Source organism: Musca vetustissima, unplaced genomic scaffold, assembly GCF_032173495.1.
Source record: "Musca vetustissima isolate MV318-11 ecotype Yass unplaced genomic scaffold, APGP_CSIRO_Mvet_v1 utg51110, whole genome shotgun sequence".
In the NCBI taxonomy this organism is placed as follows: domain Eukaryota; kingdom Metazoa; phylum Arthropoda; class Insecta; order Diptera; family Muscidae; genus Musca; species Musca vetustissima.
The window spans coordinates 5503-18258 of NW_026888967.1; the positions used below are offsets into that span (position 1 = coordinate 5503).

At 34.3% G+C, this 12756-nt stretch overlaps 1 protein-coding gene across 1 annotated transcript; it reads right to left on the reverse strand.

The window, feature by feature from the left end:
• Nucleotides 1–1399: 1399 nt before the first annotated feature.
• On the reverse strand, nucleotides 1400–12474 carry LOC133336752 (acid-sensing ion channel 5-like; the record flags this gene model as incomplete). The annotated part of the gene is made up of 9 exons (XM_061545033.1): nucleotides 12332–12474; nucleotides 4623–4820; nucleotides 3289–3754; nucleotides 3111–3229; nucleotides 2903–3057; nucleotides 2114–2176; nucleotides 1944–2053; nucleotides 1584–1698; nucleotides 1400–1508 (listed from the first exon to the last, which is right to left on the reverse strand). Coding segments are annotated over exons 1-9 (1457 nt in total), but the record flags the coding sequence as incomplete, so codon positions are not given.
• Between the last annotated feature and the right edge of the window lie 282 nt (nucleotides 12475–12756).

The following is a 12756-nucleotide window of genomic DNA, read 5'->3' on the forward strand; positions in this document are numbered from 1 at the left end:
TTGGTGTAGTCCGAATTTTGGGGATTTAAGGCATGTTTTCAACAAACCTAATTAATGTGTACTAAATTTTGTACAATTTGAATTGTGGGTGAACCGATAGAGTTGGAATTCTGAAAATTGGATTTAGGATGACTGTTGGGGTGGGATATTCAGATATGTAGGACATTTTCGAAATTTGCACTAAATTTAGTACAATTTAAATCGTGGGTGAACTGACAGAGTTAGAATCCTGAAACATGGAGTTAGGATGATTGTTAAGGTATGGGATTGAGATGTGTAGGAAGTTTTCGAAATTTGTACTAATGTGTACTAAATTTGGTACAACTTAAATTTTGGGAGAAGCAATAGAGTTGAAATCCTGAAATTTCGATTCAGGATCACTGTGGGGTGTAAGATTAGGGTATGTAGGAAGTTTTTGATTGGTTTATGTAGAATGTTTTGGAAATTGGTACTACTGTGTACTAAATTTGGTACAATTTGAAATGTGGGTGAACCGATAGAGTTGGAATCATGAAACTTGGATTAAGGATAACTGTGGGCGTGAAGGTTTGGGTTAAGTATGAAGTTTTGAAAATTCGTACTACTGTGTTCTAAATTTGGTACAATTTCAATTGTGGGTGCAACAATAGAGTTGAAATCCTGAAATTTGAATTTGGAATCATCGTGTATGCAGGGATATGCTGGAAGTTTTGTTGAATGGTTGAGGAATTGGGTGAATCTTTAGAGCTCGAATCATGTAATTTGGTACTAAATGGTACTCAAATTCAATTTATGGTCGATATTAACGTGCGGATTCATTAGTTTTTCTGACATATTACCCACATTCGCTAACGAAGTAGCGGGCATATGCTAGTATAAATATAAATGGACAGATCCATATAACTGAATATCCCAAATTTTGGTGTTTGGGGAGTTTGGCCACGTTTTTCACCCAAAAAGACTGAGTTTCGGGATTGGTCTTTACAAAGATAGGGTACTTTGGGAATTATTTGTATGTTTTTCAAACGAATTGGCCTTCGGATTTTTTTAAGTTTTGACAAATAACATTAAGCTTATTTGATTTACTATCATGTATATCATTTTGTATAAGCTCCGAGGAATTTTAATTTTCATGAAATTCTAAGTGAATAATTATAAAAAGGAAAAAAGTCCCAGAAGTGTGGTTTAAACGTGATAAAACCACTACGAAGCAAATGATTATTTTTTCTCCGCCATATTCTAATTTCCAACTTATGCACCACACTCGCTTAAATTTGGAAAATTTACGAAAATATTTAAATCTCCTGAAAATAAGGGTTCATCTAATGATATTTCATAACGTTAATTAGTGCGTAATAAAATTATTAAAAAAATAATTGTTAATTACTCATATTTTTTGTTACTTTATTTCTTTTCAAAAAGCATTTTCACAAAATAAAACAAAACTCTCAATGTAAAATAATAGATAACTTCGACTAAACACAAAACACTAAATCCCAAAAAGAAGCCAGCTGTACCACCAATTGACACTAAAATGATACAGAATTGCATATTACATTATTTATATATAAGACACACACGTAGATATATACAAATTAACATACCCATCAAATCGGTAAATGAGAAAATTATTTGTCGCTTCAAACGATAGGTGGGTAAATTGATCATTGCAAAGAGTAGACTATTGCCACCCACTAGATCATTTGTTTTTTGCATATGCTAAAAGGAAGAAAAAATAATTAATGTTTAATTATTTTGTATAGGGAAATGGTATTGCAGAGTAATTCAGCTGTCACTAAAATCGTTACTTGAATGAGGGCTGAGTTTTAGCATAGGATCGATAAAACTCAGTCATGTTTCTTAAAAAAAATCAAAAAAAAAAGAATTGTAAACAATTTCAGTATGAGACTAATTTGAGGTTGGAATTTATCTACATCTGTTTGTGTGAGATTTGTATATCTTACATATTTTGCTCTCTTATTGACAATTGCATCTCGACAATTCTGCACACAATGACACGGAACCGAATCTCTTTCGCCATCCTTACTTATTTTATACATTTTTATGAAATAATCTAAATATAAACAAAATATGTATTAAATTTTACAAGTCTTTAGGATAAGTCCGAGCTTACCTTCATGTGGTATAAAACAGTCCAAAAGAATGCGATAATCACAAATAGGTTTGGGATTTGGAACTGAAAAGAAATATCATAAAAAATATTTAACGAAGAGGTTCAGAAATTCAGTCATACAGATGTGATGGTCCTTGAGAAAATTATTCAAAACTTCACGCATGTAGCTTGTTTACCAGCCTACATGATATCCACGCTTGCAGACACGCTGGTACTTGACAATTTTTTTCTTTAAAAATCCCCGCCTATAGGTCCTTGACAATTTTTTTCTTTAAAAATCCACGCCTATAGGTCCTTGACAATTTTTTTCTTTAAAAATCCACGCCTATAGGTCCTTGACAATTTTTTTCTTTAAAAATCCACGCCTATAGGTCCTGAAGAACTTCTCTTTGAAAATCCACGCCTATAGATCCTGAAGAACTTCTCCTCTTTGAAAATCCACGCCTATAGATCCTGAAGAACTTCTCCTCTTTAAAAATCCACGCCTATAGGTCCTTGACAATTTTTTTCTTTAAAAATCCACGCCTATAGGTCCTTGACAATTTTTTTCTTTAAAAATCCACGCCTATAGGTCCTTGACAATTTTAGAAAGGTAAAAGTCCCTGGGAAACATTGTATTTAAAAATCCACTCTTAGGAAGGTATTGGACCTGATGATATTTTAGCTTTAAAATCCACCAAAATATCTCTGGTCCTTGGGAAAATTTGTTTCAAAAATGTGTTGTTCCATGTCTTAGCTTTATAATCAAGAAGGATTCGAGAATAATATTTTAGTTCTTTTCGTACTTACTTCGATTCGGATAAAAATGCGGTATACATTTACAAATACTATAGACCAAATTCAGACGACATTCTTGAATGCAAATATTTTTCGAATACACTGGAAAATGGGTCAAATTGGATTCATGCTGGAAACGGCATTTACGCTGTTCAATTGTGGCATCCCTGGAAATACTAAAGCGATTAAAAATCCACCTTATTCGATGTATAATTCTTACTTTTCAAAACCATCCTCAGTTATAATTTCCACGCACTCAACATCCACCTGTAGAGGTTCACTGGTATAACCCAAATTATGATCCACCTGCATTATTTCATATGGACTGTGCAGAAAACCCTATAGGCATCGGAACTAATTAGTAAAACATTTATATGGATATTTTTTGGATTCCTTACATCAATTGGTTTACTACCGAACCCCAAAAAATTATAACTGACATCACTGTCGAAGTAGCTGCTATGCTTAACCTTCAAAATATTATCCACACCTTGAATTTCCTTCTTATTTTCATAACCCCATATCATATAATGGGAGGTGAATTCCTCCGACAGCATTGTATTAGTCATGTAGCACAACCCATATTCGGTGAAGATTTGTCTCGTTTCTATAATACTATCACCCGATGTACTGCGAACTTTATCGGTAGCGGCTATGAAATCGTTTTTCGTTATCATCGTACTGTCACCGGTTAAATTGTAAATTAGTTCCTGGTAGATGTTCGGTGTTATCTTGAGACGATCCAGCAGTACCGCAATGCTGCGATTATTGGGTATGTTATGGAAATTGTGATAGGTGGCATTGGCCAGATGTTCCAGAAAATTATACAGCTCTTGGAATTCATTTTCATTCAAATCATGTTGACTAAAGTTAATAAAAAAAATAAAAATTGAGAAAAACCATGAGAATTTTTTAATTTAAAAATCCAGGCCTGAGGAAGTACTATTCTTTGAGAATTTTTTAATTTAAAAATCTTTGCCTAAGGAAGTACTAATCTTTGAGAATTTTTTAATTTAAAAATCCACGCCTAAGGAAGTACTAATCCTAATTTAAAAATTCACGCCTAAGGAAGAACTAATCTTTGAGAATTTTTTAATTTAAAAATCCACGCCTAAGGAAGTACTAATCTTTGAGAATTTTTTAATTTAAAAATCCACGCCTAAGGAAGTACTAATCCTAATTTAAAAATTCACGCCTAAGGAAGAACTAATCCTAATTTAAAAATTCATGCCTAAGGAAGAACTAATCCTAATTTTAAAGATTCACGCCTAAGGAAGTACTAATCCTTGAGAATTTTTTAATTTAAAAATCCACGACTATTGAACCACTTGGTCCTTTAAAAAATTTTAATTTCTAAATTTACGCATTCAAAAGGCAAATTCCTTGAGAAATTTTGAAAATTTATTCTCCTTTCCTAAATATCTTTAAACTCCTCATCCCTTTTAAAAATCATCTAACCTGACAGCTGACATGACAATTTTTGGTTTGCAGCAATTGCAAAACAAAATTTGCTGGTTAACAAACTATTTGTCCCCCATTTGACAAATCCACAGCCCATTGGCTGTGATATATTAGCATACAAAAAAACACACACAAGTGTCCATTATCGCATAATCATCGACAGCAGGAGCTCTACCAGCATTCGATGACCATCATTATCCGCCTCGTCATCATAACCACCAGCAGCTATACTCGTATTATATTTTTTTCTTTTCTGTCGCATAACACCTACCGGCTATATTGTCGAACTCGTTCCTCATCTAAACGTATTAATGGACATATGGTCACACCGGGCATTGTTGTGTTCCAATAATAAAAGTCGCGCTCGAGGCCAACAACGGTACTCTTTGTATAATAACGATCAACAGATTGCAAACCGATTTTTACGCAAAAAAACATCGATATAATTAAGAGCGTCAACCAGAGGCATCTGTAATGGACACAGAAAGAAGAAAAAAATACGAATCAGAGGAGGTGAATGAATTTTGTCAATGGAAAAAAAAATATTTAGTTTTTAGATGGAAGTTGAAAGCATGATAGTGGTTGGCTAGTATTTCCGTTGTTCTATGAGTTGGGAAAACAAATATGGACATAAACAATATTTAAATGGGGAAGAGTTGTATTACAAGGAGGGAGGTATGGGAAGTTTCAGAAATTTTCTATAGAATCTAAAGAAATAATTTATAAACTTAGCGCTAGAAACTTGGTTACTCAAAAGGTAATAAATAACAAAAAGGGGTTTCGACCTGGTCATTAGTATTCCAACATAATATGACGTGAAATTTGATCCGATGAAGGTGATCTGGTTAAACAAAATCGACAATGATCGATCTGCATTGACTTTTTGTCCCCTAAAATAGTAACAAACAACTAAACCCCGAATTTTATTATTCGACGACATATCCGGACATAAACAGCACATTAATATAAATTTTAATTAATTTTTGATTAATATAAATTTTAATAGACAAATATGCGTATGATTTATATAAATTATATCGGACATGGTACATATGATTAATTATAACTCCAGAACAAATAAAAGAGAAAACTGATTGTCCGGCTGATTTAACGATTCATCTACGCCCAGACGAAACGGCAAAAGTTAAATTCTTGAAATTTTGGGTGAGGGTCAGTCTAGGTCCAAAGGTGGCAGATAAGGCTGGGTTTTTGGAAATTCGTACTGGAACGTTACGAAAAGTACTAAATGTGATACAATTTGTATTTTGCGAACCGGTAGAGCTAGAACTCTTAAATTTGAAAAGAGGGTCACTAATGGAGTGTAGAATAGATATAGCAAAGTGTTTTTTCGGCATTCGAATTATAAGTATGCGAAAAAAACTAAAATGTACTAAATTTGGTACAATTTCATAGCATGTGAATGGATAGAGCTAAAAACATGAAAATTGGAATGCGAATAAGCAGGGATGGTCCGTATGACAAATTTTTAGGTTTTCGACTGTCAAAAAGGTGTAAACGTCGGAAACGTCATATACTTGTATAAAATGTAATATATGTAGTAAACGTCATTTATTTCAATATTATCACCATATACAGTTATTTTCAAGAATATATATTAGTTTTACATATAACTGGCTATTCTTTAATAGAACTGATAAAAAATTCCAAACGTTTCTGAGAATAAAATTTTGAAATTTTATATGGATTTGAGTAAAGCATACGATATTTCCAAATCGATAAGTGGAAATAGTTATTTTGTCAAAAACCTAATGGGTTTGGGTGGGTTTCCGACGTTTCTGACGTAGGTATTATATGTCGGAAATGTATGTCATTTACGTCACTGTTTCTCACAGGCCACAGGTTTGAGGTGTAGGGTCTATTTAAGGAGATGGCTTTGAAAGCGTGTACAGTTTGGATTTGGGTGAACCGATGGAGCGGGATCAATGAAATTTGGAGTCAGGATTCAGTTTAAGAAATTAATACTTATGGTACAATTTGAATTTTAGGTGAACCAATAGATCATGAAATTTGGAGTCAGGATCACTGTTGAGTTTTAGGATTGAGATATGTAAAAGTTTTAGAAATTTGTACTAAGTGTACTAAATTTGGTACAATTTAAATTTTGGGTGAAGCGATAGTGTTGGAATCCTGAAATTTTAATTTAGTATCACTGTGAAGGTGTAGTATTGGGGTATGTAGCAAGTTTGGTACAATTTGAATTGTGATTGAACGATATAGTTGAAATCCTGAAACTTGGAATTAGGGTACGATTTGGGTATGTAGAATAAAAAAGGAATTCGTACTAATGTGTACTATATTTAGTACAATTTGAATTGTATAGACTTGAAAGCCTGAAATTTGAATTCAGAATCATTGTGTAGGATCGGCGTATGGAAGTGAACAAAACTTCCTGCATACCCCGATGCGCAAAAACTCGCTCACGATTGATTCAAAATACAATATTTTTGTTTTGTGCTCATTTTACGAATGAATTTGTGGTGATAAATTCTTTACCAAACGAGCATTCGGCAAAGAATGTTCGCACACACACACACTTAACAAACGAATGAGAGCACACAACAACGATCGTTCGTTACGTTTGGTGGTTGAAATTCTTTCTGACATTCTCTCTCGAACCAATTGTTTTTATATGGCAACCTTGTTTTCTAGCGGTGTCAACAGCTTTGGCTAATATTTTCAGTTGTCGACCGAATGTAGTCGGGTGAACGTGTTTTTGCAGGGCCATTGTAAATTTATAGTTTGTTTGTTTTAAGAGTGTAGAATGAATTCAGTGATCATTTTCTTTCGTTAAACAAATTATTTGCAATCCAACATTAGTTTCAAACATAACTAAGGTAAGTTATTTGGTAAATATTAACTAAAAAATTATTATAAATGTTCAAAGGTGCCCCACGTGTTTTTCCCTTTTCGTTATGTTGATCTTCATAAACCCGTTATTTTATTTTCAGCTTTCTACAATGGTACGTACATATAAAAAGATGAAGAACACTAAAATTAGTGAAGATGATATGGAGCGTGCTATAATGGCAGTTTTAAATAAGACAATGTATATAAGAGGCGCTGCCAATATTTACAGCATTCTACCAAATACCTTATTTTATAGAATTAAGCGATATAAAGAAAATAAAACGATAAAATATGACGCTTATTCTAGCAATTTTTCCACAGGGCAAATTTTCACCACTGCTGAAGAAAAAATGCTTGATAATTATATACTCAAAAGTTCACACATGAATTATGGTTTAACATACATATAAGGTCGTATCTTAGCATTTCAATATGCCACGCTTTAAAAAAATGGACTATAAATAAAAAAGCTGGAAAGGATTGGATTAAGTGTTTCATGAAAAGACACACAAACCTTTCACTTCGCAAGCATGAAAACACGAGCTTGTCACGATCAACAACCTTTAATAAGCACAACATTGAAGAATTTCAAACCAATTACCAATTAGTGTCGGTGGATGACGGCTTTGCTTTTCGTTAAAGTTCTTGAACACATCCAAATACATACAAGATGCTCAAAGAATGACATGATATTACTATTAATGGACAATCCATTGCCAGTTGAATTTATAACGTTCTGGCGAGAACATGGCATTGTTCTTGTCACACTTCTTCCTCTCTGTACTCATCGTCTTCAGTCTCTCGATGTCGCAGTTTGGGGACCATTTAAGCAGAAGTTTTCTGTCGCGCAAAATGATTGGCTAATGAATCATTTGGGAAAAACTATTACAATACATAATCTTGCTGTTATTGCCAATACTGCTTTTACTGCGGCATTTACGCCCAGAAACATTGTTACTGGTTTTGCAAAGCCAGGTATTTATCTGTTTGCCAAAAATGCATGCGGACGAAGATTTTGATTGTGCAGAAGTCACAATCAGACCAATACTTAACTCTTATATTGATTTATCAACCGAAGTAACAGACTTTGAGCTTTCTCTATTACTTCCTGGAAATTATGAATCTAATGCTGGTCATTATATTTCAAAGGAAAATATAATATTACCTCAAGGTCATTTCCGGCCAAGGCCAAGGCTGCTCCCAGACAATCGCGGAAGAAAGGTTAATCAAGAATTTTAACAGAAACGCCAGAAAACAATGGTGATTTCCACATTGAACCTCCAAAGAATGTCGGCAAAAAATAATAATAAATAAACGCATTAATATATATATATAAAAGCAAAACGACCGATGAAATCTAAAAAGTACAACGATTCCAGCTCAGAATCTCTTGAAAGCTAGTTCTCGGTCCATGATGATACGGATCTATATTTTAACTTTGCTGATGACTCATCTGAAGACTCAATATATATGTAAATTGTGATGAACAACGCAAACACGTTTGTATTCGTTATGTCAGTTTTTTGAAGAAGAAACCAGGTTCCTCTAAGTTTTTTTTTATCCGAATATAGCAGACAAAAGGTATGTAAATGGAATGCAAATAAAGGCTAAGCTCCCATCACCCGCAGACCAACCTGGAACATCGAGGACGGCGGCGATTTTTACTTTTGGTTTCTACTTTTCTAAATTTATAATGGGTTAATCAGACTACGACATTTATTAATTAAAATATAATTGCCAGCATATAGTATGAATATTAAATTTTGTTTGTACAGTATAAATATTAAATTTTGTGCTTTAATTAATTTTCATCTGCATTTTTTTAATTTTTTTAATAAATAAATATATTTTCGATATCTAGGTATAACATATATATGTCTTTAAGTATAAAATATATATGTCTTTGGGTATAAACACCGTAAAAAAACATGCCATTCAAAAATGCCAAGCCGAACAGGGCAAACTCGTTCAGTACAGTGATCGAACGAACTAAATCATTTTTTAAAAGTGAACTAGGTCGTTCAACTCGTTCAGTTGCTTATATCGTTCAAATGGTTACTCAGTTCAATTGGTACGACAGAGTATTCCAATTAAGTTCTGGCAGTTCAAACAAACGTAAAGAATGATTACCTTTCACAATCATTCGAAGGATTTTCCTATCTATTTTCTCCACTTTGTTAATGGGTGGTGGTCGATGGCATAACTCCGTTATATTCGGCAGCACACTTGTTTGCGATGCAGTTGTTGCTCCGGACACTCTTGCTTCTTTTTCATGGTTTCCAGCTCCACGGTTATTTATGGGGGTGATTTGCTTTTAAATTTCGCTTCATATTATTTACTGTCCCTCCAGCTATACGTCAAACACTACTGCAGCATTTGATGTTTTAAGCACCGCATTCCATGAAATGGGACAAGAACATATTACACGTACCTTTATTCAATTTAACAGATTTTTATATGAAATTGTTCTTATTTGACGCCGTTCAGTTGGTCAAAGTCGCTGCACCTGTGAACAACACTGAAGGTGTAGAAGAAAATACAATGTCGTTCAGTGACCGACGGCGTTCATTGAGCAAAGTCGTTCAGTGAGCAACGTCGTTCAGAGACGGACTGAGTTTGGTAAACAAATCGTTCAGTGAACGACAATAATAAAAACTGAACTATGTCCTTCACTAGTTCAGTGGACTGACTCGTTCAATTCAACTAGGTCGTTCACGAACGACACAAAACTAGTTGTAAGAAACTTGGTGTATAAAATACTTTGTCTAGGACTATTGTTTTTGTAGTTCCATGTGTTTTTTTAGTTTACATATAACAGTCCCTCTTAATTTTTGGTGTGGAGAAAATATTTCGAAGAAATCAGTAACGTCACAAACTCCACTGAAAATAATTACATGAAACACTAGCCGTCCAATGGAAAATACACTAAAGCCTAAAGCTTTAAACCAAATAGAATCTGTGTGGACCATGCCAATAATACAAAAATCTATAGAATATCGCAGTAAGCCAACCGTTTTGCACCAACGGGTAGTAATGCAAGGATATCCTCTGTTATTCCCACTGTTCATATTTGTACTGCATGAAATAATGAATGAATTCTGCTCTAAGGAAGGAGGCATAATATAGATTCTCTCACAACAACTAGATTATGCGGATGATATCGGTCATTTGTCTCACGAAATATGCAACATGCTGTCAACATTAGAAGTCCTGGAGGGACTAACTCGCAATCCTCTACATCATGCTACAAGGTCAAGCAATTGGATACGTTGATGGTTTCTGCTATCAATGAAGTACTGAAAAATGTGTGGTGCAGAATCGAACGAAATTAGTAGGCTAAAAAAGCTAGAGCACCATTTGGGCGACTGCAGGGGGTATGGAGAATCACTCATATATCCAGTGGGTTATTTATAACGACAAAATAAACAATATTTCAATTCTTTAAAAGTACGTTTATATTTAACCGGATTTCGTTAACCCACTGGGTTTCAATTGTCAATTCCTTTTCATATATGTCGAATAAATCCTCATAAAGTAGGTTAACCCGGTAAAAAATACATTAGAGCGTATATGCCGTTTAACAGTTTTTAACAACAATTGTTAAAAATGTTGTTAATAAACAACACCAAAATATTCGAAGTTAACTTATCGACAAATATTTTTCAATATTGAACATGCCTAGTTTTGTTCCGAATTTGTGTGTATTTTGTTTTCAAAATGTTCAAAATTAAAAGCTTTTTGAAAGTTTATCGACAATTTGTCTACATTTTTACAGACTAGCATTTTCGTTACTGCAAACGATTTTATGTGTAGACAAAATTGTCGATTGTCGGATCGTTATAAGTTACTGACTCGACCAACAGGAAACCTAAGCATAGAATATTCGAAGCATGTAAAAAACGATTTTGCTATACGGCAGTGGAACAAATGCCTCATGAATGATTTAGTCAAAAAACATAAGTAGTGTAGTGCTCTGGAATCTAACGAACCATTAGTACAGAACCATTAGTAGGAAATGGAGACGGATCCTAAGAAAAAAAATCCATAGCATAACCAGAATGATGCTTGAAAAGAATCCCTAAATATTGCGAAAGCACTATTCTCTCAAGTGGAGTACCAGGAAAAAACCTATTGGTACACAATGTAATTAAATTGACCCCATATAAAGGCCCAGACAGTTTACTTCTTGTAATTGTCAAGGTTCTAGGCTCACATTTCAATCTGTGTGATAGTAAATTGTTATTAAAAGTAATCAATCGCATTATTTAACATTGGTCTTCTTTGTGAAATAGTCCCCATTTTCCCGCCAAATGAATTGGGTTCAGTTCGTAATGGCCAGAAAACCACATACGCAAGAACCTCCTCTTAAAAAAAAATGGAGCAACAAACTCTCTACGTCTGCTCGATTGATACGACATTTTGCTCAAATTACTGAATAGAGTATATACAGTGGACAACGTGTATAAGAACATCTTATATAAGAAAAACTCGGACATAAGAAAATGTTTCAACAACAGTTTATTATATAAAATACATTCATATAAGAAAACCCCGCTTATAAGAACAAATATCTCGATTTGTTTAGATGCTCTTATATCCGTGGTCTACTGTACTAACATAACCATAGTGATGTAGGGTATCATATAGCCGCCCTACATTATTTTGTTTCATACACGGTTCCGCCTGAACTTGCCATACCACCCCAAATTATCATTTTTATATGTTCTAACGCTTTTGGGCTTTTAACAACCTCTAAATTGAGTTATTTGAGTTTGGCGATATAAATTCATGTGGTTATAATTTTGTCTGTCTATCGGGGGAAATTTCGAATGTTGGAAACTGACCGGCACTTGTTATACAATTTTCGCTGGGGCTGACCAAAATTCATCTTGTTGTTCGGATGGCCAACTATTTACTCAACACCGTTTGTTCACAAGAGATGGACGCTGCTGTAACAAAAGCCACAAATGTAACTACATAGACGCAATGGTCCGTTTCGCACACAAACACATATAGACACACTACACACACGTATATGGACCCACAGACACACTCGCACCCAAGCAAACACATTTTTCAGGCTACATTTATATAAAAGGCCACGGTACTTACTTTTCAATTGTTGTTAGATCTCCTTTAACCACATATTTCAGGCCGTGTATGTTACTATCCTCGAAATAGGCCGCTATAAAAGTGATAATGGTTTTTGTGGTTTTATTCGATTTACTGGCCATTTTTGGCGGAGATGAGGATGTTGCGGGAGTTGGATGGCGTTGCATTACTGTTGTTGGCGAACAAAATGAATGGTTGTGTCCGTAACCACCTAGCCGGCCAAAATTTCAATGTGTGGCCGGGCGTTGGAGGGTACTTAAGTGGCCAAAAAGTACAATTTGAAGTTTTGTTGTAGCTGCTGTTGTTGTTGCTCCGTTGGTTGTTGGCCGACTATATTGACAACAGACCAAAGACCATTTTGTCATGAATTTGATAAATGTCCATGTTGTTGCTGTAATAAATTGTCCTGTGTGTTGTACTAGATG